Genomic DNA, 26,416 nt, shown 5'->3' with positions numbered 1-26,416 from the left:
CTTGTCTTCACAAACCCAGCGGGCGAAAAGTAGTCATGATAACATCTCTTTGAGGGGTCAGAGGGGGGGGGGGTGATGAATATAAGCCCAAAAATTGTCTCAAAATAACAAAAAAACACTTCTCAAAAATCTTAGATGGAAATGAGAAGCACCTAATAGAAACCTGATTCCTTCAAACAAACCTGATTCCTATTATCTCAAAGAATTTACCAAAGACTCCACTGCCAATATGAAAAGGAAACAAACAAATGATCCCCTTGCAACAACTCCTAGAGCTTCCAAAAAATTGGCCCCTTACACATGGGGAGAAAACTAAAAAGATGAACTTCTGAACCTATCTTCACCATATCAACCCAAAACTATTTCCTCCCAATAAGATAATACAATAAACTACAACTGGCATAGTCATATGCCTTTAGTATGTCTATTTAATTGAAAAAAAAAATCTCTAAAATCACATAAAGGACTCTGGAATCAATACACACATCTTCAATAAAAACTCCTTCCAAGATATGCCGACCCTTAAGCCCATAGATCGATTTTATATTTAAATTATATACATATAATATATATATATATATATATATGTCTTACAAAATGAAACACCCATGACATGTACCTTGACAACGTAAAGTGAAAACAAATCAAAGAAGAAAGCCAAAAGGACACATGATGCAAAAGAAGCACATATATGAGATTAGCTTAAAATCCTCTACCCACCACCCTTCAAAAAAAAAAAAAAAACAATCCCTAACAAGAACCATCATCACATAATCCCATTCTTATAACTAATATTTGGTTCAATATGAGGATAAGCTTTAGTTATGTCATTCCAAAATTTATTGTATAAAACTTGAGTCTCATCCAACCAGAAAACCTAGAAAATGGTAATAAAACCTTCAGATTATTTAAAAAATCTATCAACTATCACTTTGTGCCCGGTGGTATTATAGCAATACATAGTTCACCATTCCATTATGGTCCAAAACAGGGGAACCTATCAACTATCACTTTGTTTTTCTTCTTTTTTGGTTATTTGAGTGAATAAGCTAGAATTGGAATTAAACCCAGGATTCCAATTCAATTATAGGCAAACCCAAATAATTTAAAGTACAGTTTCATTCAAGATTTATCTGTGTCAAATGGATACTTCAGCTGTATAAAAAATTTATGAATTATTTACAAATTCTCAACTAAGGATTTAAATATTAAATCAAAATACAGATTCTGTAAATTTTACACTGAAATCTAAAATCAAAATTAAAGGAAAAAATGACCAAAATGATGATGAAATGGAGATAGATTTACCTTCAGAGCCAATTTAGAAAGGAATCTCAAAATCCCATGGTGTTAGAATCTAAAGTACTTTCTGAATCTGTAGGTTCTTCAATCATATTGAGATCTCCAATATTTTTCAATTTCTCCTTCTCTAATTTCTCGATCAACAGTCCTACACCCAAGTAATCCTCTTCATCTTCATCATCAACGATTTCTACACCAACCCCTTTCTTTTCCTCTCTACACCCAAGTAATTCTTTTCATCTTCATCCTTGTGACTTAAAACATCAACACCACCAAGAATCTAGAATACCCGATAGTATTCTATTCAATTTATTAATTTTTTATATATAAATTTATAAATTAGATTATCGAATACCCAATAGTATTTGATTCAATTTATTAATTTTTTTTTTAATTATAAATTTATAAATTAGATTGTCGAATACCCAATAATATTCGATTCAGTTTATTAAATTTTTTTTATAAATTTATAAATTAGATTGTCGAATATCCGATAATATTCGATTTATAAAAAAAATTATAAATTAGATTGTTGAATACCCGATAATATTCGATTTATAAAAAAAAAATTATAAATTTATAAATTAGATTGTCGAATACCTGATAACATTCAATTCGATATATACTTTTTTTTTTATTAAATTATAAATTAGATTATTGAATGCATGATAACATTCGATTCGATTATAAATTTATAAATTAAATTGTCGAATACTCGATAATATTCGATTCATAAAAAAAATTATAAATCTATAACTTAGATTGTCGAATACCCGATAATATTCGATTTATAAAAAAATTATAAATTTATAAATGAAAATCAAGGGTTGTGCTGTGTGAGGATCTTTCGAGAGAGGAAAACTCTTGATTTTTGAAGATGAAAATCAAGGGTTCTTTGGCTAGGTTGAGATGAGAGAGAGGATACCTGAATAATCGCCGGAGGTGTACTGTGTGAGGCTCCGTCGAGAGAGGAAAACTGGTGTCCATATCGGCTGCCGTTGGGTGTGCTGTGAGAGGCTCTGTCGAGAACAAAATGTGTGTGTTCGAGCTTCTATCGACAACGAAGAGAAGAAGAGATGATGAGCAAGATATTTGTGCGAGAGAGAGAGAGAGAGAGTGCTGTGTGAGATAGAGAGAGCTGTGCGCGAGAGAGGAGTTTCTGTCGACAGCAGAGAAGAAGAGATGAAGAGAAGGGCATTTCCGCCTTTTTCATTCGACTATTTTTCGGTCATTGTGTCTCCCGCAAACACAGAAAAAAAAAAGCTCCTCTCAAGAGCTTCTCAAAACTGCGGTTAAACACAGTTGCAGATTCGAAACGCAGAATTTTAAAGCGTTAACAAACGGTAATTTGAGAGGAAAACTCAGATTTTCAGCGCAAACGCACTGAAATCCACGTTTTGAAGCGGAAACAAACACCACCTAAGTTAGTCAGGAAAGTATTTGTGTTTAAAAATACAATGCTGAAGAGTCCATGGGATCCACTGACCCAAAAATATATTTGGTCCACCTTTGGACACACCACATACACTAATAGTTTGTTTGGATTGTGAGAAACGGAGAGAAGTGAAGAGAAGGCATCTATGGTTCCCATAGACATTCACGTCAGGGCTTGACACTACTTTACTCCATCATTTTTGCAAAATCCCTCTCTTTCATAACATACTAACATATAACAACCAACATGTAAAAATTGTTGTCTGACTTTGCAACCCAATCCATTCAATTGATTGGAAACAATTTTTTTTTTTTTGATAAGTGTAACTTGATGATTAATGCTGGAGTGACCTTTGTGGGGGACATCTTGACGTGGTGGCACGTGCATGCCCGTAGATGCTTTTTATTTGAGATATGAGTAAAATGCATCTACGGACATGCATGTGCCACCACATCAAGGTGTCCCCAGCTGAGGTCACTCCAGCACAACTCTTAACTTTATTGCTGAAAAAGATAGAAAGTACAAAGGCAGGTGACCGACGTCAAAGCAAAGAAAGCAAGAAAAACTACCCCGAGCACATAGACTCCCAACTAAATAAAAACTCTTCAAAAATACTCTCTTAAAACTAAAAAAGGAGTTTACACCAATATATTAATAATAAATAAAAGCCCAAGAATTGAAATACTGATATCATGAGAAGAGGATTTGATCCCTTGAAAAACCCTCCTATTACTTTCCAACCAAATCCCACAGCACTTGCAAATGGACACATCTTTGAAATAAAAAAGATTGAAGAATCTTATTTTTACTATCACAAATGAAAAATGATCTGATTCTAAAGCTCAATCATACACTCTGACCAACCCCACCACTCTTTAACGATCAATAAAAAAAATAAAAATTGCTTGAATTTGAAATATAGGTTCTCTTATAAATACTTGGGAGAGATTGATGATTGATGATTGATGATCACTGTTAGAAAGTTCACAAATTATACTGGAATTTTTCCCATACTGCATTTCTGCAGAAAACCCAATTACTAAAAATGTCCCCCGAACAACTTTAGTTGTTTTCATTTCATCAGCTATGGTTTTCATTCCATCAACAAAAGAATTTCCCACAAATGAACGTATATCAAAAACAGGTACATCAAAATATATCAACCTGAGCAACTCGATAAGCAATTTATACTTCTTTTGCCTAGCCAGACATGTCTCGTAGCTCATATTCCAGCTAATGGAAAGATCAGAAGTTAAATATAAATCACGATGGTACCAATCTGCAAGTAGGGCAGTACCACTTTCCCTTGAACCTTGTTTCTGGTGTGAGCCCAACACACGCATAATGGAACCATTCACCTCCTTGACACTGTCAAAGAAAACACACAAATTTGACATAAGCAGCGAGATTTTCCAACTCACAGTTGATAAACATGTCATAACAACCCACAGATATGGTGCATGGAAAGTGTGCAAAATGAAAAGATTTAGAGTTCAATGGTACAAATACACATGATAGCCCATCATCCTATTCTGATGAATGCAGTGCAGCAAGGACACTATCAAAACTTGACGCGTTATATGCCAAACAAAGACACAACAACAGTCCCAACATATATACTTGATTCCCATAACATTTACATAGTTCTACTCCAAAATGTTTTGGGACAAGGCTTTGAGGATGAGGATGAGATACACTTTCTTATATTGTATACTTATTTAAAATGATATGAACGTATACACATGCAATCTATATCTATTAATAATATCAGATTAAAATTGTATGTGTCAATATATCAAGCTTCCTGGCGGGTTATACAGGCCTCTTAACTAGAATAAGTAGAATTTGTCAGTTCGAAGTTCTAAATGATTTTTATCTATTTTACTGTCTTTTAATATCAACAGAATACTTATCTATACCTTGTTGCTTAATGACATCAAAATTTTCTATTATCTAACTCTCAAAATTATCATAAAACTCACAGAATTGAGCTGCAATCATTGGTTTTCCAAGGCCATCGTGCCTGAGACTTCCCTTTGAATCTGCCTCTTTAAGAGTGTATTTGTGTGTGTGTGTGTGTGTGTACTCACGCGTGTGTCCAACCCATACTTCCACGCTAGATATAAAGAAAGAACAGTAATGAAAATAATGGAAACTTACTGCAAAACAGTACTCTCACATAATATGGGCATAAAGAACTTGTGAGAGAAGTCATTCTCCAGTTCAGTTGCTTTCACACTAAAATAAAAATAAAAGTGACCTGAAATATATAAAATGAAAAGGGACTCACATTGTCATTGTCACATGCAATCATGTCTCCAAATGACACCTATAAAATCATTAGAAATCAAGTATCATAATCCAGATGTAAGGGCCGTCGAAGACTAACAGAGCGTATGAATGAAATATCAGTGTAACTAAACCTGGTGACAGATGCAATAGGTCGGTTCATTTGGATCAATGGGTTGATCAACATCAACAGGTAGTGGAATACTCTTCTTATGGCTGCCTGGAGGAGGCATGAGCTCAAAATCCCTATCACGTTCCTGGTTCCAATCTCTCTCTCTGAAGTCAGGCCTCTTTGATTGAGGTGTTCCAAACAATGACTTTCGTTTTTCATCTTTCGGGACTAAAGGTAGAGGAGGAAGGATTGCTGGCTCATCTAGTGGTATCTTTCCCTCTGGGAAGAAACAAATAAATAAGAAAAAACAAGTCAACAGCCATCCATAAGCGACCTTAGCTTTAGTTTCAATATAGGAAACTCAAACGATATTTTGAAACTACAGGGCCATACTTACAAGATTATCACCATCATCATCACCTACGCCTTATCTTAAATATTGGGTTGGCAACACGAATCCCATTCAACTCTATCTAGATTTATATATTCTGTATGGACACCGGTTGACAGTCCTTGAATTGGCTTGATCCAAGGATCCAAACCATCATCAAACTTGCACTGTTTTGGACAGTCATAAACATCGATCCAGAAAAAGTCCAAGTATTGATGATTAGGTCATAAGAAACAGGCTATTCTTCAGTGTAAGTCATCTCCAAGATAAGACTTGATTGAGTGATCCAGACTTGGCAGAACCCTGGTATTTATAATACTAAGATACTATCATTATCACACTATATCCCTCATATTAAAACACTATTGGATTACTCTTCGATCCACCAGATACTTCTCAAGATATTTCAGTATTGTAATAAGACTCTATTGGAACAAAAGTGACAACCTGAACAAGTAAGCCACATGGAGCGGAGTTCACAGTTATGTTCTCATTATTGTTCGTTGGATTAGTCAAACCCATGAAACAGTTGGTAGTTCAGTCCCAAATCAAAAACCAATGATGCTAAGAACCAACAATTAAAATTTAGATTATAAAAGGTTTAATATATAATACCTTGCTTTAGATCTTCTGCAAAGTTGTTCAAATCTTCGTCGAGCCTTTTCACATGGCTATCTATCTGCCAGAAGAAATTCAAAAGATTGAGGTTTCAAACTTCTCATGATGTTAACAGAAGCTTCTATTTTGTTTTCAGGTTGTTTCCGATCTTAGCATCAACATGGCAAAGAGAAAGGTCTTTGGGGTTGGGAATATAGAAGAAATAAAGGCTTTAGCAGAAGCCTTAGGTATGGCACTAGTACTTTCCTGTCTTCTCATCTTGGTATGCAGTTAGAGGTTAGCTACAGATCAAAGGTTCCTAGGGATCCAGTCATGGAGAGATTTAGGCATGGACTGTTGTCCTAGAAAACTCAATGCCAGTCCCAATGCAGGAAGATTGTGCTGATTAAGAGTGACCTTCTTAGTCTGACAGTGAGCTTTATGTCCTTATTTACAATATGGATGCCTACAGTGCACCATATTGAACAAATTATTGAAGACTTCTTGTAGAAATTAAATTCAAGAATCAAAGTCCAATGTTTTAAGATGCTGAGGCGTAAAGAGAGGTGCATGATGGGCCAATGCCTCAAGGCTGAATTTTAAGTCCACTGTTTTTAGATGCGGAAGCTTAAAGCAAGATACTCGATTGGCCAGTGCCTCAAGGTGTAAGCCTCACATTTATGGAAATTTTAAATAAATAATATAACATACATAAATAATTCGCATTGAAATATAGAAAAATTAGGGTAGCCATCATTTCCAAATTTCAAGTTTCAAATCCACAAAATCAAATTCCAAGTTTAACATCCTGTAATAACAGTAATACAAAATAGTATTACTTTATATTTTAATTTATTTCTAAATGCTCCAACTATGTTACATGAGGGAAATAACAAATAAATAGAAGAAGAACACAGGGGAAGGAAATAGAAAATACAATAAATCTATATAATAAAACACAACAGTGGAACCCATTTCCTTTATCCCCCATATAAAGAGGGGTTGGGATTAAATCCTCTACGAATCTTCAGGACTCCTTCAAGAATACCCCCTCCAACTTTATTGTCTTTCCTCTTCTACCCCCTTAAACCCAACGAGGAAGCTTGTGCTGTAGGCATGGGCAAACTCTAGAAATCTTAAAATACAGGAAGAAATAGAAAATTAGCATGATGAGTATCCATATTGGGTGCTTCTTGATCAAAGGTATATCCTTCAATTGTTTTTGTGTATCTTCCTTGCGCTGTAGGTCCTTTTTAATGAGCCTCACCTTGAGTTGGGTCTCGAGGCGTAAGCTTCTCATGCCTTTAATAAACTTAAATAAAACCCAATTGGGAAGTGGCCTTGGATGTTTGGGCATCTGGACTAAGTATGGATTTAGGACTCTTGATCGAGATAATGCAAACATATTAGAGTTTAGAGGGGTACTCAAAAAGAGTACAATGAATTCAATTAGTCGGTCACTTTCAATAAGGACTTTACGATGTTGTTAGAGAACGAGTTATCTTGTTAGTTTGGCTTTAATTCCAATTTTAATTCTAAGGCCTTGGCTGTCTATTAATTCATACAGTTTGTATAAGTTATAACAAATTAAACCAAACCCAATTTCAAAAACTGAATGAAATATTCTTACGAGGTCATACGCTTGCTGCGAGAGCAAGACCTTCTCAGTGCATAGGCTCAATGCATTCTCCTGGCTCGCCTCAATCTCCTTTCGTATCTTCTCGAATGCTGCCTCATCTTCTTCCTGGTTCCCTCTCTTCGAGCTTTGAGAAGGAAACCCCAAACAATACTTTGTCTGCTCTCTCGTCTGGTTGATCATGGCTTCCATGAAAACCAACAATCAAATAAAATCAAGATTTTACAGCAATAAAATCAAAAAACGAACTTGTTATTATTAAAATAATATATTTTTTTAATGAAAAATCCAACCTTGAGACCTCTCATCTAGCTCTCTCATAGTGTTCAGAAGCCTCTGAAGCTCTGCCGGTAATGTGCTTGAATCTTGAAATTCGAAAAAATAAACAAATAATTAGATAAAATCTAGATATTTCAGAATAAATTGGTGAGAAATTTGAGTTTTTTACACTCTAAATAATCATCGACGTAAACCCCTGTTCTCGCAATCGCCATTTTCTGTTTCTAGGGTTTCTCCTTTTTTTGTTTTTTCCCTCTCTTGTTGACCTCGAGAGGGGGACGAAACCAGGTTTGAAGTTTCAACGGATAAGGGTATTTTGGTCGATTGAAAATACATAAGGGCATTGTAGGTACTTTACTTCTCTCGTGCCGTAGTTCAACCGTTCAAGTGATGTGATATTACCACACCATTATATTGTGGTTATACACCAAACTTATATAATATAGCGACCGCACATCATCCTATTATAAAGTAGAAGAAAATAATGCTGAAGTGATGACGTAATCTTGACTTCGGTTTCTCCTTAAAACTAACGTAAGGTGACTGAAATGCCCTCAACCTTTGCCAAAATCTTAAATTCTTCCCCAAATTGGGTTAAGCTTTCGCTAATCCCTTCTCATCAATGGCTTCTTGACCTATATGAAGTAGTGCAGTTTGTTCGATAAATTCATTTTTTTCCCAAATTGGATTCAGCTTTTCCTAGCCATGCCTCATCAATGGACTCCTAATCTATACAAAGGAGTGTGATTTGTTCGATAAATACCAATTTTGCCCAAATTAGGTTCAACTTTCCCAATCCCTTTTCGTTAATGGACTGGTGACACATGAGAGGAAATGTGGTTCATTCAATAAATTGTTACTTCGATCTATATCTATTTATAAGATGTTTGGATTTTTCAAAATGCCATTATTTCCTTACTCTCAAAGGTGATGAAAATACCTTACCCTTTTAAATTGGTTGTGGACGAGGAGGGATTCTGGTCCAAAGTTCGCATGCCCTAATCCTTTAAGCTATAGGCCTCTTTAATTTGAGCCATTTCTATACTAACTTCCTACAACCTTCACATTGCTCTTACGTGTAGGTGTGCATGAAATCGTATATGTTTCCACACATACCTTGAGAAAAAAAACATCTATGATTTCATACATGGTTTAAAATCTTGTTTTCGTTCAAAGTTTTGATTTTTAAGAAAATTGAAACAATGCTGAAACATTACAAAACATACATTAAGTTAACCTTTTAGCAAAGTCTTCCGTAGAAGACTGTGGTCAATAAGCATATCATCAATTTGAAAACCCAAGATTTCTTAAATATTTACAAAAATATACGATTTTTTTTTATATCTCAAACAACCCCAATCTTCTAAAGAGTACCAAAGTCTAGGGCATTTCACTTTCAAAAACATCTTGGTATTCAGCAGTCCTTCTATTTTTTCAAAAGGAGAGGATAAAAAAAAAATTGAAGAAGAAAAAGATGAGGAGGAAGTTACTTGATCTGACGACCTCACCAAAATCACTCACTTTTCCTTCATTCTTATCTCCCCCATTCATTCTTCTCTCATTTTCAAAAATAAAAAATAAAAATCAAAGCTTTGAACATTTTCGATTTCAAGAATGTGTCGTCCCAGGATTTGAACCATGATTCCATGCACATGTCCATGTCAGCCTAGTATCATACACATTGTTTTAAGTTGTCACTTAGCTATGCGGTAAAGGTTTGAGGAGAGTTGATCCCATGACCTAGGTTAAAATCCCATGAAACCCATTTTCACCTTCACCACCTAAATGCCTTGTTTGTAAGTAAAAATAAAATAGAAAATTCTCCGTTTAATATATTTTTTTTCTTCGATTTTTATGGTAAAATGTTTTACTAAAAACGGGAGTTGTAAGATATATAATAATATGATATGACTAAAATACCCTTGACTTCTATAACTGTAATTATCTCGCCAGTCGCCTGGCTATAAAACCACATACTGTTATCCTCTGTGAGTGAGCTCTTGAAACCTGTGGGGGAAGCAAAAACATCAAGATGGAGGGAAGCTCTGTTCTAAGCTTCTCTTTTCCAAAACCCAATCTTAAATGTGGTTTTTACAACTCATCTCCTCCCTTTCACCAGACCCAAATAGTTAATTTCCATCCCAAACAGATAAAATTCTCTCAGTTTTGGGTGAAAAATCGAATCTTTTTATCAACTCCTCAAAGTTCCCTTCTTTCTCCGGCTTTATCTGTTACTGAATCCTTGGAGAAAGCTACTGATTCTGTGTCTTCTCCTAAAGACATGTTGCCGAAAATCGATAAGAGCGGAAGGTTTTGCAGCCCCAGAGCCGCTAGAGAGCTTGCCCTGTAAGTGAGAATAATGTTTTTTGTTTTTTTTTAATGTTTAATTTTTAGTTGGTTTGAAATTTGAAGGAATTTTATTGCAGAATGATTGTTTATGCTTCCTGTTTAGAAGGGTCTGACCCAGTTCGATTGTTTGAGAAGCGAGTGAATGGCAGAAGAGGTAATTTTCTTTTAATCCCTCAGTAACATAAATATTTTAAATTTTATGGATTGAAATTATTTAATTTACTGATACCCAAATATTATTTTTCAATAATTTACTCGTCATTTTTACCTCAGAACCTGCAAACGAATTTGACAAGTCATTGTTATTGGAATACAATCATATGAGCTTCAGTGGACCTCCTGTTTCGACGAATACAGAAGAAGAAGCAGAGGAACTGTTGAGCAAGATAGAAAAGGAGTCTGCAATTGGTATAATATATATATTTCAAATGCTTTGTTTCATGATATTTATGTGGATTTTTCGTTGGGGAATTCATTTCTAGTCATGATATTTGTGTTTATATTTTATTTTTGCACGGTTGAGTTGTATACCGCTGTAATGCAATGGCTTATAATTTTCTTCTTACCATGCTTTAAGAATGTTGAGTACACTAATTTTTTCTCCCTACTAGGCAAGCAAGGGGTTAGTGGTTAACGGAGGTGAATGTGGGTTCAACGGGATTTGAACCTAGGTCATGGGATCAAGTATCCTCAAGCCTTTACCAACGTAGCTAAGTGGCACTTTCATGTTCAATACACCACATCAATAAGCAAGGTCACTACATGAAGGTGTCAGTTTGCTGAGTTGGTTAAAGTCTGTAAGTGTTGATACCATGACCTAGGTTCAAAACCCACCTTCAACTACTGATTATAAGTCGGTAACTCACTTGTAAAAATAAAAAATAAAATAAAATAAAATAAAATAAAAAAAGAAGAAGAAAAAGCAAGGTCACGACTTGCACAACTTAGGCCACCTTACCATTTGGGAAGTAGTAGAGTCAAGTATAGGTACCAGTGGTCATTTTGGTGACTGGGATGAGATATGTCATTTAGAGACAACTCAATCAACTAAAAGAAAGATTGTCATAGAATAGATCTCTTGAAATTGTTTTGTGCCCCTCAAGTCCTCAACCAAAACCTCTTTTTTTTTTAACATTGATTAAGTGATTGTTGAATCCTTGCCTTGGTCAAAAGGATTGAGATTGGTGCAATTTGATTCGCTATTGGGGGATCAACTCTAATCTACTGGATTCTTACATGAGCCTTTTCTACCCATCCCCACAAAAAAGAAGAAACTAACTGGATTTGTTTTTCGTTGTGCCTGTCAATCCTCCAAGATCCAAATAACTCGATTTTTGCCCATGAACTACATTTATTAATGGATTGACTCAAAACTCCAAATAAATTCATCCCCTGAACATTTTCTCGAACTTTGATATATTGTGTTGAGCATACTATAATATATGTTAACTGTGCATGGTTGTTAGCTAACCAAGAAATACTTATCTGGTTTGACATGTATAAACTATTCGTAAACGTGAAGCATTGGGATGAGAGAACGGGACTTAGGAAAACGGTTCTTCTCCTATATAAAAATATGTTAGAATTGTGTTTCTCATTTCAAATTCTGTTGATAGAAACTCAAATTTCTAATCATCTAGAATCCAAAACTAACTGTACTACCATGCTAGATTTAAAGTTAGACTTTATGGTGTAGGACTTTAGGCATACCTCTTATGCATAAAATCCTACACTGGTGGGGTGGATGGGGGGTTAGATAGGGTGAGGAGATCTAGAAGCAGGAGGGGTGCAAGATATTTCTGTAAAATTTATTAATTGGTGATATCTTTAAAGGTCATACACATCCTCCAACAAGAAGAAATTATATATTACTGTTATGATAGCTCGAGTTCTATAGAACAGCAAATTTAAATCCATAAGGAAACACGAACTATCCAAGTATAGCTCCTATGTAATACTGTATCTGCTCCATTTTTTTATTTTTCTTTTGTTATTGCACAATCTTTTTAGGCATGAATGATAAATTCCTTTGTGTTCATGTGTCTCAGAAGCACAAGTCCTTTCGGCTCCTCCAAAGTTGGTATACAGTAAACTCATCTTGCGGTATCACTCTCCCATCCTTCAAGTTATTTGTTTGTTCTTATTTAAAAGAAAATGAAGCACCATTCCTATGATCTTTGTCAACTGCATGGGAATCTTGATTTCAATAGCCCTACAAGGATGATTTCTTTAGAACTGTAGTTGAACTAACTCTTTTTTTTTTTTTTTTCCGTCTTCTATTATTTGTTACAGTTTGACGAAGAAAATGTTGGTTGCAGTTGTGAAGGATTGGGACAAAAATGTCCTTGTTATCGATAAAATAGCCCCTCCAAATTGGAAGGTGTGTGATATAGAGCTTTTTGATTATATTGATTTCTTGATTTCTGCTTCTCCATCATTTGAATTGTTCAATCATTGCTTTTCCTTTTTTTTTTTTTTCTCCTTTTTTTTGTGTGTGGGAATTTTAGCTATATATTGTTAATTTGGTTGTTAGAGCAACTCCAACACACGACCTAACCCACTACCCATCCCCTCTCAGCTGCCATTTTGGGTCGTGGGATTATCAAGACCCAAAATGGCTAGCTCCACACGGCTTCTCCATTTTTTTGGAGGGAAAACATTTCAGACAGTTGAATGAAAAATATTACAATTTCAGGCTGTTTGAAATTTGAGTTGAATTAAGAAGAGTCGTGCTGGAGTGACCTCAAGATTGTACCTCATATCACACATCCTAACGTGAAAGTGTGTAGGAACCATAAATACTTTTCGACTTGTATCTTGATGAAAAGCATTTGTGGTTCCTACACACTTTCACGTCAGGAGGTGCGATATGAGGTACAATATTGAGGTCACTTCAGTATTATTCTTAAAAAATTATTAAAATATTTATGGATAGTGATTTTTTGGGTAGCTTGGTTGGAGTGCATATCCCATGAATATCCAAAGAAACTATCCATAAGCACATGTTTACCCATAAATGGGCATGGGGATGGGTATCCCTGTTGGAGCTGCTCGTACTAATCATTCTTAACAGTTTTATTTTAGAGCACTTCGGTTGCCACACCAACTTTTGCTAACACCACCCCAAATGTGGCTAATTCTTTGGTGATTTTCATATTAGTTGGTGTGGCAATAGAATCTCTCTTATTTTATATCTTTGGAAACTCTCACTGTAAAAGCCCTTTATTACTTGATCAATAAGTATAGAAATGTATGCCTATATCCATATAAAATAAAAGCCGGAGGCAAAGATGTTCATGGGCGATTGTTGGGACTGGTCCCATCCCAAAAGGGGGTGGGGGTGTGGGCATATCCTGCAATAACAAAAAAAATAAAAATAAAGAGTTCTGTTACTCTCCAAACAGATTATCATTGAATTTTTAATGCTTGATTGGTTGTTGAGTATGTGGTTTCTCTTGATGTCACTTTGGGTCGTCGAGTAGATAACAAATTTGGACATGTGGTTTATCTTGATGTCACCTTGGGTTCTCTCCTGTTGACCTCTCTTTCAAAACTCCAAAGAAAGATAAAAATGAAACTGCCTTTTTTTCTGCTATTCGAAAAAATCATTTAAGAATGATCTTAAGAAGAAGCTGATTTGTGGTTCTCTCCATGCACCCATGAGTGATAAATTTGGCCTTATTGTTAATGGGATCTCTTCTAATAGAGCTATGGATTACTAATTTCCTCTGTATAAAAAATGCCGCAGAATGAGCCAGGAAGCAGGATCCTGGAACTCTGTATTCTTCACTTGGCAATGGCAGAAATAATGCTGTTAGGCACACGACACCAAATTGTCATTAATGAAGTCAGTTTCTCTTTTCCCTTCCAACACTCCATACTTTTTCTTTAATTTTTTTTTTTTCCGGCATCTTTTCGCAATTTCATTTTATTGATTCAAATATATGGCTATTGATGAAGGCGGTCGATCTTGCAAAACGTTTCTGTGATGGGACAGCTCCGCGCATAATCAATGGGTGCCTAAGAACTTTCATCAAGGACCACGGTCGAAAAAATGTGGTTCAGCCCTTGGAATCTAAACCCTGAAAAAGAGAGGAGTATAACGCTGTGTCATTGATATGAGCCTACATCTTCCACTCTACTTTCTTACTACCAAAGAACCCCATTTTTGATTACTGGTTGGTTAGCATGGGAGAGAGCTGAGTAACAGCTTCTTCCATGAAACCATCATCAGAACTAAAAGAAAAAAGTGGTATGGTAAAGAAGCAATGGATATCTTTGTTTTTTTTTCTTCTTAGCATCAATATGGGGTGAAACCATATGAGTTCTTTTGGTTAAGGTTTGGTGTTTGAATACAATGTAAGATTTATTGACAATGTACCCTGAAACCAACTTCAGAAATGAGGTCTATATTGATGTTTGCTGCTTGTTTTTTTTTGTTTTGAAAATGGCATCTCACCCTTCCTCGCTCACTATGTTGCTTTCATCTCTATAAAATTATAGATATAAGTAAGATCGCAATTGATGAACAATTCTTGCTTCATCAAGTTGAATCTCGTGAATTAACCATCTTTTGATGCACTGTGAGATATGGGTACACTGATGCTTGGAGGAAGCAAGAATCTTTTGAAAATACGTTGGTGGAGAGAAGGAAGAAATTTCTGAACAAGTAAACATTGTACTGTCAAATATTGTGAGAGGATAGAAAATGTCCCACAAATATTTCAAATCAAGAGGAAAGAGTTTGAAAGAAAGTTACATATAGTTTAAAAATGGTAATATAACATTTTTTATGGATGAGAATGAGATTATACTTGTTTGGATTGTTAGATGGAGGTTGGATTGTTAGGTGGAGAGAATCTCCAAAAGAAAAGAAATTTCCTTTCTTTAAGACATTTTAAAATTTCAAAGTCCGAATTTATCCCAATTTCTCTCTTGTCAATCCAAACATGGTGGACTTCCTCTTTTTTTACTTAATGGGTTTCTCTGGGAATGACTTTTGGGATATGGTCTATATTTGGTTGATTCTCCATTTTCCTGTTTACTTTTAAATCTTTCTTGATCCATCATTTTAAACTTAATAATTCCTTCTTTAATCCAAAAGTTTTTCAAAAAATCTTTGGATGTTTCAAAGGCTATTAACTGTTCAATATATATATATATATATATTTACTATTGCAGTAATATTAATTTTGTTTCCTTTAAAATAATAAGATAAGAACAGCAGAATCCATAAAAAGAACTTAAAAATAATCAGAAATAGAAAATAAAAAATAAGAATTGATATGGAAGCCTCAGAGATCTTGGTGGACAAGAATCATCAAATGGGGGAATATTAAAAACCCCATCAAGAGTAGCAAATATCACTCACATCACAGGCTTTCACATATTATTATTATTAGTTAAAAACTTCAAAAAGAAAAAAAAAAAAGACTTTTTTCATGGAGAATTGCTATGGTGTGTCAGAAGTAGCTGGTTATGAAATCATATTTAACACAAAATCAGTGGGAATCCGTCTGATTTTCTTCATCATCCAACACCATAAAAAGCACAGAATCATCCAAACAACTTAAACAATAAATAGAAAAATTATGGAAAAAATAAGTAAATATCTCTACCTTGTCACCGAAAAATCCTATTTTTGAAGAAAAACAAAAGGATTATCAGAGCTAAAAGGCAGATTTCCTTGTTGCCTAAGGATAGATTCCTTGTTGCACTTAAATATACAAGCATCAAAGAATTGCAATCTTAGGCTTTTTTTCAGACTCAAATAATACCAAAACAAGCTGTGAAGAACAAGATCTATTTTGAAATTAGAAAAAAAAATGGCTAAGAGATTTATAAAAATATAGATTTGGTGAAAACGCAGATAGGGGTTTGGAGATTTTGACAAAAATACAGAACCCAAATATTGATCTGCCAGGCTTTGAGAGTTCTAGAGCCAAGCTCAGAACTTTTATCCCAACGAGAAACCCTAATGCCCAGAGATGTATTTATAGATAGAGAGAAAACCCTAATTGTTTCAAGGGTTTCGGATTTGAAGGTAATTATTTCGATTTGAAGATTTCCATCCTCATTTTGATAAATATTTGAGATGCCCCTGTTTTTTAAAACTAATAACATACCCCCTTGACTTTCATCTTCTCTAATAAACTAATATAGAATGATCTTAAATGCCCTTGTATTAAAATTGTAGTAAAAACCCTTGATTTTTCTTCCCAAACCCAATCATCTTCAATCCACGGTTTTAATCCTGTGTAGAAAGAGGGTATGGTTGTATATTCAAGTACCCAAAATCGAATTCGATCGAAATTTTCAGATTTGATTCGAGTATAAATAAAACAATAATTGAATCTCTAGGTTTGAATTTGGGTATAAGTTCAAGCATTTTGATAAAAGATTATGCCGATAACTAGACAAAACCCTTTTTCAATAAATTTAATTTACTTTAAGAGACCCTAAAGAGAGCTAAACATTTTTCAAAATAGGGGTTTGAAGTTTCGAAATTGATTGATTTTTTTTTAGGATAATATATATATTATTCAGTTTATCATTATTCTTTTCAAAATTATTATTGCGAGGTTGACAAACAAAGAGGAAAAGAGACTCACCAGCACCATCGGCGTTAGCAGATTTAATCAAAGTAATGACGGAGGTGAGGCAATACATGATCAAAAACAACATGCCCAATATATCATCATCATGCTTTATATCATTGGGGGAAATCCCTGAAAATGTATACAATGGAGTCGTTCCTGTATCATTGTAAACAATTTCCATACACTGAAATACCATCTCAGCCATTGGTTGGACAATCGATTGTACAACAACCAAAAATTTAATTAAAATTAGAAGGAATCTATAAATATGGTTAAAAAGTGGGAGTTGATTGGTATCAACTTATTAATATGGTTGTACGATTTGACACCCACTCAGTCATACTTTTAATTCTTAAATAGGAGTCCATTTGAATATAAAGTAGAAAATAACAATGAAGAAAATAACTTTTAGAAGATAGAAAGTAATTTCCTTCTTCTCTTTAAAAAGTATGGAATTTTTACTTTTAAAAATTATTTTCTAAAATGAATTCAATCAGACTTTATAACTTTTTAACTTTCAAAAGTCAAAAACTCTTTTTTTATTATTATATCCAAACGGGCTCTAAATAAATAAATATCCTTATTTAATAATTTTCCTAAAAAATGCTGTATCCTAATTAGAAAAGAAAGGGTAGGACCATGTAATTGTATTTGGTACCCACCTTTTATCTGATTCCACATATCAGATCAAATCAAATCAGGGTTGCACTTTCTTTTCTTGGGGGGAGTTGGGTTGCAACAACCCTATGCCCACCATGTGCCATAGTGCTCTAAATTTTTTGCCCACCATAAATGTAGTTTAACACATTAATAAGTTTTTTTTTAAAATTTAAATCAATTAAATATTTTGGGGAAATAAAACACGTTTTAGCTACTCTCGGATTTATAAATATAGATTTCTATGACTAAAACTTGAGAGAAAATAGTAATTGTTCTTATTCTGATATATGGGCATTGGCACACTGTTTAAACGTGTAAATCCTTGTGTTTGTGCAATTTCTCTTATCTTTGTTATTTCGTTTTTTCGCATAAATGACAATTTAAATTTAGAATTACTTTCACTAAAAGAAAAGAGTTACCAAATTTGTTTCATATACATGGTGTGCTGGTAGAAATTTATGCAAATTTTAAATTGAATCCCATTTCATCATCTAAAGTGACACTATAAAAGATCCTAGCCATTGATGAAGATACTCCATAGGGAACAATGGCTTATACAACAAAGTAACCCATCAAAACTCAATAGTGAGAAAAAGTTTGTTTTCCTTAGTAAGAATCAAATTAACTCATTCTAAGGTATTGTGTGGTTTTGAGAGCTGCTATTCGCACTCCAACTTCTACTTATTATACACTAATTTTTTTAATTATTTATCACACTCCAATAAAAGATTAAAACAAAGTCTTCAGGCATTAAAAAGGTTGTCCAAACAATTTCGATAGTTGTTTACAATTATGATTAGACTCATGTAAAAAAATAAACGGGTTGTGATAATCTGACTACCCCACGAGGTAGGGGTGCACATGGTTCGGATTGGTTCGGATTTTAGCAAAATTGGAACCGAACCAAACATGATCGGTTCTACAACTTTGAAACCGAATCAATCCAATTACCCTATAGAACCGAACCAATCCAATCAAATCTTGTTCGGATTGGTTCGGATCGGTTCTCGATTCTCGGTTCTCATACTTAATATTTTCAATAGTAATAAAAATCATTAAAAAATAATGAACTAATCTAATAGTAATAAAAATCATGAATCAATCCAAAATACTTATTATTTTAACACATTAAAAATAAAAATCATGAAAACAATAAGAGAAAATTTCTATTTCTATTTTGAAATTTCTATTTCTGTTCTGAAATTTTGTTATGAAATTTTTGTTTTGAAATTTCTGTTATAAAATTTCTATTCTAAAATTTTTGTTCGAATAAAAATGAACATCAGAAAGTTTCTATTTTATTCCACCTCTCCATTTCTCTGATTCATCGAAAATATAGAATTAAAAATTTATGTTTAAAATTTCTAATCTATTATTTATGTTCGAATAACCAGGAACATTAGAATTTTCAATTAAAAATTTATGTTCGAATAAAATTAAAAATAAATTTTCTGTTCTGAATTTTCTAGTATTCTAAAATTTCTGTTCGAATACATCAGAAATTTATATTCTTGAATTTCACACAGAGAATCCGAGCGAAACTCACACACAGTTAAATTTATGTTCGAAGGGAACATCCGAGCAAAAACGAAGTCGTTTTCGAAACGAGCGAGAACAACGGCAACAAGAGAAAGAGAGAGAGAGAGAGAGTTACCTTTGTTTTTTCCGACGAGGTGAGGTAAGGGAGGGAGACGACCGAGAACGGCGACGAGGTTTCAAGAGAGAGAGAGAGAGATCTCTGTGTTTTCCGACGAGGTGAGCGAAGGAGACGGCGACGAGGTTTCGAGAGAGAGAGAGAGAGAGTCCTCTATGTTTTCCGACGAGGTGGAGCGAGGGAGACGACCGGGAAGACGACGGCTAGGTTTCTCGATTTATAGATTTCCCCCAAATTCGATTCGAAGGAGAAGAGAGAATAAAGAAAATAATTTTTTTTAAAAAAAAATATATATATATATATATATATATATATATATATATATATATATATATATTACGGTTCGGATTGTTATATTCTTAATCCGGAACCGAACCGAATTAACCGGATTTTTTTTATTTCAAACCGTACCCGATCGTGGGTGTATTTAATCTGAACCAATCCAATCCAAAAGCTTCGGATTGATTCGGTTCTCGGATTTATCCAATCCAATGTGCACCCCTACCACGAGGCACACTCAATTGACTCTCCTAATATGGCTAGTTTGGGAATCATAGATCTATATGCCTTGAGATACACATTTTTTGTATCTTGATGCATCACGTTAGGTAATCAGATAATCGCGATTCAAAATAAATAAAAGAGAGGTTCTATTTGCACCCCCCAAGTTTTACTTATTCTCTCAATCATTCATTTATTTTCTTGAATTTGAATTGGTGTGTAATAAGTAGAAGTTTGGGAGTGCTAATAGCATATCTACTAGTTTTTACGCGTTTTACTTAATCACCGAATCCATCACAACTCACCATAATAATGGAAATACACGGTTTTCTCAGGTATATTTGTAGTGTTTCCCTAGATACAGTTTTCAATGAGAATCCCTAGGAATCCGGTTAAGACTAGTATTTGAATTCCTTCCAAAAACAAGCCATACATCCATCCATCTTCCACAGTCCAAAGTTCAAAAACTGATGAACATTGGTCTCCAGCGTTTCTACTTTGTCCAACAGAGGTGTACACGATAGTTATCACCTTCCTTTATATTTCTCGACACTTGTGTTCTTCAGACGTAACTTAAAGAGTTTTTTTTTTTATATATATTTTTACTGTGCTCTTCGTCCCTTTGGGTTAAGGAAGAGAAGAACACTGGGTGTTGATTGAGGCATTGAGCTTTGATTCAATGGAGGACGGTGTAGTCGAAGAAGCTCAAGAGGTTTTACAAATACAACAACAACAACAACAAGAACATAAAGATGACCAAACAAAAACTAAGAGATTTTCATGGGGAAATCAAAATCGATTTGACTCGTTCGATATGGAGACCGGAATTATCCCAAGCGATCAGAGACATCCATCTCATCAGGTGCGTTTTTTTTTTCTTTTTTTATTTCCCATTATGTTTGTTTTGTAGTATCTTTATTTATTTATTTTAATTTTTGTTATTTTGGTGGACTTTTTGTTTTTTATTTTTTTATTTGGGAGGAGAGCCAACTAATATTTTTTATTTTTTATATTTTTGAGAGACTGTTCGTTTTCGTGTGGATTTAAAAAGTAAAAAAAAAAAAAAAAAAATCCTTGCTAGTTTTTCTCTTTTTAGTTTTTATAATTTTATTATGATCTTGTTAACAGGTGTCATAAAGGCAGGCACATATTTATGTGCATTAAATACACCTTGAAAATAAGCATTTGAAGATATTTTTAGTATAAAAGAATAATTTGAGGGTATTTTTTTTTTTTTTTTGTAAGAATTTTAATTTTCGAGGTTTATTAGGAGTGTTAATAGACAGGTTCCTAAGAAACTTAGAATCATTACCAGTATTTTTAGTTATGTTCATTCTAAGTTTAGTTAAAAGTAATAAATTTTAGAAGAGAACTCATTCTCAGTTTCAATTGATAATTTATATTAAAATTTGAAGAATTTTATATAACATGCATTTATTTTGAAATAAAAAATTTCTTATAGGTTTAGTTTCATTTTAGATCCGGCTCTAATGAATTCTAAGAAAAAGAGAAATAGAATCGGGGTTTTCGATTTAATTCCAATTCGATTTTGTCATTAAATGGGTACCCATTGACTTCTCTTATACTATTTAAGGCCCTTAGAGCACATGTTAACAAAACCCATTGTAAATGGAGCAAGAAAAGGGCTTAAAATCCAATAAAACTGAGCTTTCCTGGCATTATTTGATTTCTTTTGGAGCAGTAAATGTTGAAACAACCGATCCAATAAGATACCAAATCCGATCTGATCCGAAAGTTTCGGATCGGGTCCTTGTGTTTTGGTGAATTTTATAGGTACAAACCAAAACTTACTAGTTATGGATGGCCCACCGAATTAACGATCTGATGAGTCTGTTGTTTTTGAGAAACTTATATAATGTTGAGACACATGGCAAAATGCAGGCCGTTGATTGGGGATCTTTGTTGAAATTGGCGTTCCAGTGCGTGGGAGTTGTTTATGGTGATTTAGGAACGTCTCCACTGTATACATTTCCAGGGATTTTTCCAAATGGAGTTAAGCACAACGATGATATATTGGGTGTATTGTCTATGATCCTGTACTGCCTCACCTCCATCACTTTGATTAAATATGTTTTCATCGTTTTATCTGCCAACGACAATGGTGATGGTGAGAAACTCCTCGATTTCTTTTCCTCCTCTTTGTCAACCTGGGATTAGAAATGGCCCCTCATGTGGGCCCCCTAATCAATCTTGCTCTCTCAACCAAAAGTGGTGACCCATTTAAGTGTCATGTCAAACTCTGTATTGGGCCCATTAAAAACTATTTGGTCCACCTCTTGGTAGGCCTAATAGGTTTTTAGGCCTGATCTAATTTGATTGGATAACTTTGGGTTTGGACTCAACAAGAGCCCGATCCAGTATCTTATCAAATCATTCTTGACCTGACAAAAAATATATATTTGAGAACATGTAAATGTTATTATATTATTTTTATTTAGATATATAATTTTATCGAATTTGCTTAATCATATCCACAGACCCAATAATAATTGGATCGAATTTTGATCCAACTGTCGATTTCAGAGAAGGTCCAATCAACCCCGGATCCGGATCCAATCCGATTGATAGCCCTTAATTGATTTTTGTACATTTGTTGTAGTAGTGTTGATGGGCTTCATAAACAGACCCATTGATTGATAAAATTGAACAACTATGAATCACTAGTGGGGGTGATGTAATTTAGGATTTTATAGCTATAGTAATATATCCATTATTTTTATCATAATGATTTTTTTGTAGGAGGAACATTTGCTTTATACTCTCTGATATGTCGTTATGCGAATGTTGGTTTCTTACCCAATCAACAAGCCGAAGACAAAGATATATCCAATTACAAGCTCGATGTACCCAATCATCGTCTACATCGGGCTACAATGGTCAAGGCAATGCTTGAAAAAAGTCAATTTGCAAAGTACTTACTCTTGTTCATAACCATGCTTGGTACATCCATGATCATAGGTGATGGCATCCTCACCCCATGCATATCAGGTACATAGATTAATACATCTAAGAAAGATTCTACTTACTTAATGGTTCGAATTGAAGCATCACATTGTGTTGTTTTTTCGATGTAGTATTATCGGCTGTAAGCGGTATAAGGGAAGCTGCTTCCACCCTTACAGATAATACCATCATGTGGATATCAGTGGTGATCTTGATACTTTTGTTCCAAGTTCAGAGATTTGGTACAGATAAGGTTGGGTATAGCTTCGCACCAATCCTAACAATTTGGTTCATCTTCATCGGCATCATTGGGATGTATAACTTCTGGAGATACGATCCGGGTGTGATCAAGGCTATTAATCCCATGTGCATTGTGCATTATTTCATGAGGAACAAGAAGGATGCATGGATTTCAGTAGGGGGTATCATCTTTTGCCTAACAGGTATAAATCTATATAATATAGATTAATATTCTTCCACAAAGGTATTAGCTATTATTACTTTGTTCACCTTTCATCGATATAATACTTGCCTTGATCAACAAACAACAGGTTCAGAAGCCTTGTTTGCGGATTTGGGTCATTTTAATATCCGTTCGATCCAGTTGAGCACATGCACCCTTGTGTTCCCATCCATCGTCTTGGCTTATATTGGCCAAGCCTCTTACCTTCGGAAGCACAATGATGACTCCGGCAACGCCTTTTACAAGTCTGTTCCAGGTAATATGAACAGTCCCTCTCCTTGGTCTAGTGTAAGACGAAACTTGGTTGTGTTGAAGCTCTAATTAACCTCTATCGTGACTATATTGTAGAGCCCGTTTACTGGCCGATGTTTGTGGTGGCGGTGTTGGCTGCGATCATTGCTAGCCAATCCTTGATTTCGGCATCTTTCTCCATTGTCCAACAGTCTCTTGCACTTGGATGCTTTCCTCGAGTGAAAGTTGTGCACACATCCACCAAGTACAAGGGGCAAGTCTACATACCCGAGGTCAATTACCTACTTATGTTTGCCTGTGTAAGCGTCACACTCGTATTCAAAAACACGTTGAAGATCGGCAATGCTTATGGTAAAGTATCCACAACTAGCTTCAATTTAATGCTTTTGCATCTGAACTATAATTTGTTTGAATTTATCATAATTACGACTAATATGGAGTATTTAAGTTATTATAATCCGAAAGGGATTTTACCATTGGTTAATGATGTATCCATTAACACTTCTAATTTCTATTTTACATAACACCAGCTACCCATTAATTTGATTTGTTAAACCTTTAGCTGAATTATTTTCGAGGTCTCAAAGGATTGTGGAAGCACATAATTAGAACTCTTGAGTGGAAATTGAAAAGAGATGCAACTCTAGTTCCAATGAAAAATTGTAGGACCTTTGGTTGAAGGAGTTATCTGTATCATCTTGACTTTGTTATGCTCTACTTCTTGTTTAAACAATGCCAAGTTGGGTTCTTCATACTAGTAATTTTAAATGATGGATTCATTTTTAAGTCCTTGTTTAGAAAAGGTAAGGTCCAACTTAGTCTCAAACCAAAAATTGATTCCGAGTGGAAATTTTTGGCCATTTTTAGCAATCCATTTTATATTACAAAGGAAAAATACAGAATATTTTGCATGTTAATATGTTGAAATTTGATTAAAGTCTAATTTTTTTGTTTCAATTTATTATTTATAAGTTCATGACTCTTACTGTTTGCTTGTATTTTATTTATGTTAGCATAGCTACATGTTACCTCTTATCTTTCCTGGGTCACACATCTGACAAAATCTCTCTTTTTGTTTATTTTCATGCAGGGATCGCTGTGGTGTTTGTAATGACACTTACATCAGCACTACTTGTCCTGGTGATGATTATGATATGGAAAACCAATATTCTCTTAATTATTGCTTATGTTTCAACCATCTACGTCATCGAGCTACTCTTATTGAGCTCAGCCCTCTACAAGTTCGCCAATGGAGGGTACCTCCCCTTAGCCTTCGCGGCAATCCTTGTGGGAATCATGTACACATGGAACTCTGTTTACCGAAAGAAGTACATGTATGAACTAGATAACAAGGTCTCAATTGAGAAGTTTAAGGAGATGGCCAGTGATCCAAACATTCGACGTGTTCCAGGTCTTGCCTTATTCTACTCCGAATTAGTCCATGGTATCTCACCAATCTTCACTCACTATGTTGCCAACATCCCGACGTTGCATTCAGTTCTTGTTTTCGTCTCCATAAAGTCACTACCTATAAGCAAGGTCCCAGCTGAGGAGCGATTCTTGTTCCGACGGGTTGAACATCACGAGTTTTCCATCTTCCGATGTGTCGTAAGGTATGGATACACCGATGCACGAAAAGAGAGGGAATCCTTTGAGGAGATGTTGGTCGAGAGATTGAAGGAGTTTATAAGGGGGGATTTTATAGACTTGGTGCCACCAGATGATAGCCCGGTAAATCCAAGAGCAAGGGAAGAAGAGGTGGAGAGAGAGGTGCAGTTGGTGGATAGTGAACGTAAAAATGGTGTGATATACCTAATGGGTGAGAATGAGGTGATGGCTTCTGAAGGATCTGGTTTGGGGAAGAGATTGATGATAGACTATGCTTACAATGGCCTGAAAGGTGCATAAAGCAACAAGACGAGGTGTTTGCTATTCCTCGTAAGCGTTTGTTGAAGGTAGGAATGACTTATGAGCTGTAGTTAGCATTTGATGGATTTTCTGTATGGACACATCTAAGGAATCTTGTAATATCACCAAAATTTTCAATAATTTTCTTATGAAATCCCAAATCATAGTATTTGTGATTGGCTAAATGAATCATGTTCCTTCATTCCATTCTATTGTTGTGTGTTGTTTACATTCCACTGCAAAGTGGAACCAGACTCCATTGCAGTGTGACGCTTCTGGAGAATATCGTAGTAGAATGAAATGTTCAATCTTGATATTAGGTGGCAATTTTTTACACTGATTGCCAATCTAACACAATCCACTTATCTGGGCTTGGGACCAGGAATGTACAGTAAGTGGTCACTAAACAGGCATAGTTAGTAAAATATTGAGTATCCAATTAGAAACTATTTGGCATGCACTCGCTTGCATTGGCACACCTTCGCATGCAGAGTGATCAAATAGACTCCATTATTTCGATTTGAAGATTTCCCTCCTCATTTTGATAAATATTTGAGATGCCCCCGTTTTTTAAAATTGATAACGTACCCCCTTGACTTTCGTCTTCTCTAATAAACCAATATAGAATGATCTTAAAAACCCTTAATTTTTCCTCCTAAACCCAATCATCTTCAATCCACGGTTTTAATCCTGTGTAGAAAGAGGGTATAGTTCTATATTTAGGTACCCAAAATCGAATTTGACCGAAATTTTCAGATTTGGTTCGAGTATACATAAAACAATAATCAAATCTCTTAGTTTGAATTTGGGTATGGGTTCAAGCATTTTGATAAAGATTATGCCCATAACTGGACAAAACCTTTTTTTTTTTAATATAAATTTAATTTACTTTAAGAGGCCTTAAAGAGAGCCAAACATTTTTCAAAATAAGGGTTTGAAGTTTTGAAATGGATTGAATTTTTTTTTAGGATAATTTATATATAATATTCAGTTTATCATTATTCTTTTAAAAATTATAATTGCGA

At 34.6% G+C, this 26,416-nt stretch overlaps 3 protein-coding genes and 2 non-coding genes across 6 annotated transcripts; 2 read left to right on the top strand and 3 right to left on the bottom strand.

Moving 5' to 3' along the window:
* Positions 1-3,783: 3,783 nt before the first annotated feature.
* ING2 (PHD finger protein-like protein) lies at positions 3,784-8,370 on the bottom strand. 2 transcript variants are annotated; one of them, XM_086423837.1, is made up of 7 exons: positions 8,211-8,370; positions 8,056-8,127; positions 7,757-7,947; positions 6,145-6,208; positions 5,161-5,417; positions 5,028-5,066; positions 3,784-4,105 (listed from the first exon to the last, which is right to left on the bottom strand). In XM_086423837.1, the coding sequence occupies exons 1-7, from the start codon at positions 8,254-8,256 to the stop codon at positions 4,001-4,003; spliced, it is 774 nt and encodes a 257-aa protein (XP_086279963.1). In that variant the 5' UTR covers positions 8,257-8,370; the 3' UTR covers positions 3,784-4,000. The 2 variants fall into 2 exon arrangements, with proteins under 2 accessions (XP_086279963.1, XP_086279964.1); XM_086423838.1 differs by having other exon boundaries at positions 7,757-7,933.
* Positions 8,371-10,023: 1,653 nt separating this feature from the next.
* On the top strand, positions 10,024-14,817 carry LOC147385345 (antitermination NusB domain-containing protein). Its single transcript, XM_086423916.1, has 7 exons — positions 10,024-10,387; positions 10,468-10,544; positions 10,664-10,798; positions 12,439-12,493; positions 12,683-12,770; positions 14,139-14,237; positions 14,351-14,817. Exons 1-7 carry the CDS (start codon positions 10,074-10,076, stop codon positions 14,474-14,476), a joined length of 894 nt encoding a protein of 297 aa, XP_086280042.1. The 5' UTR covers positions 10,024-10,073; the 3' UTR covers positions 14,477-14,817.
* Positions 14,818-15,680: 863 nt separating this feature from the next.
* Positions 15,681-15,771, bottom strand: LOC147385344 (small nucleolar RNA SNORD24). The gene has a single exon (XR_015172362.1). It is a non-coding gene; the product is annotated as a small nucleolar RNA SNORD24 (small nucleolar RNA).
* A 76-nt stretch (positions 15,772-15,847) lies between these two features.
* Positions 15,848-15,930, bottom strand: LOC147385343 (small nucleolar RNA R12). The gene has a single exon (XR_015172360.1). It is a non-coding gene; the product is annotated as a small nucleolar RNA R12 (small nucleolar RNA).
* A 4,231-nt stretch (positions 15,931-20,161) lies between these two features.
* Positions 20,162-25,569, top strand: LOC147385342 (potassium transporter 5-like). The gene is given in 8 exon segments (XM_086424241.1): positions 20,162-20,666; positions 21,707-21,932; positions 22,565-22,813; positions 22,900-23,211; positions 23,320-23,487; positions 23,580-23,834; positions 24,574-25,383; positions 25,386-25,569. Coding segments are annotated over 8 exon segments (2,280 nt in total). The 5' UTR covers positions 20,162-20,483; the 3' UTR covers positions 25,463-25,569.
* The last annotated feature ends 847 nt before the right edge of the window (positions 25,570-26,416 follow it).

Source organism: Akebia trifoliata, chromosome 14 (genome assembly GCF_017979445.1).
Source record: "Akebia trifoliata isolate Shusen 1 chromosome 14, ASM1797944v1, whole genome shotgun sequence".
Lineage (NCBI taxonomy): Eukaryota > Viridiplantae > Streptophyta > Magnoliopsida > Ranunculales > Lardizabalaceae > Akebia > Akebia trifoliata.
This window is presented reverse-complemented; position numbering and strand designations above follow the sequence as displayed.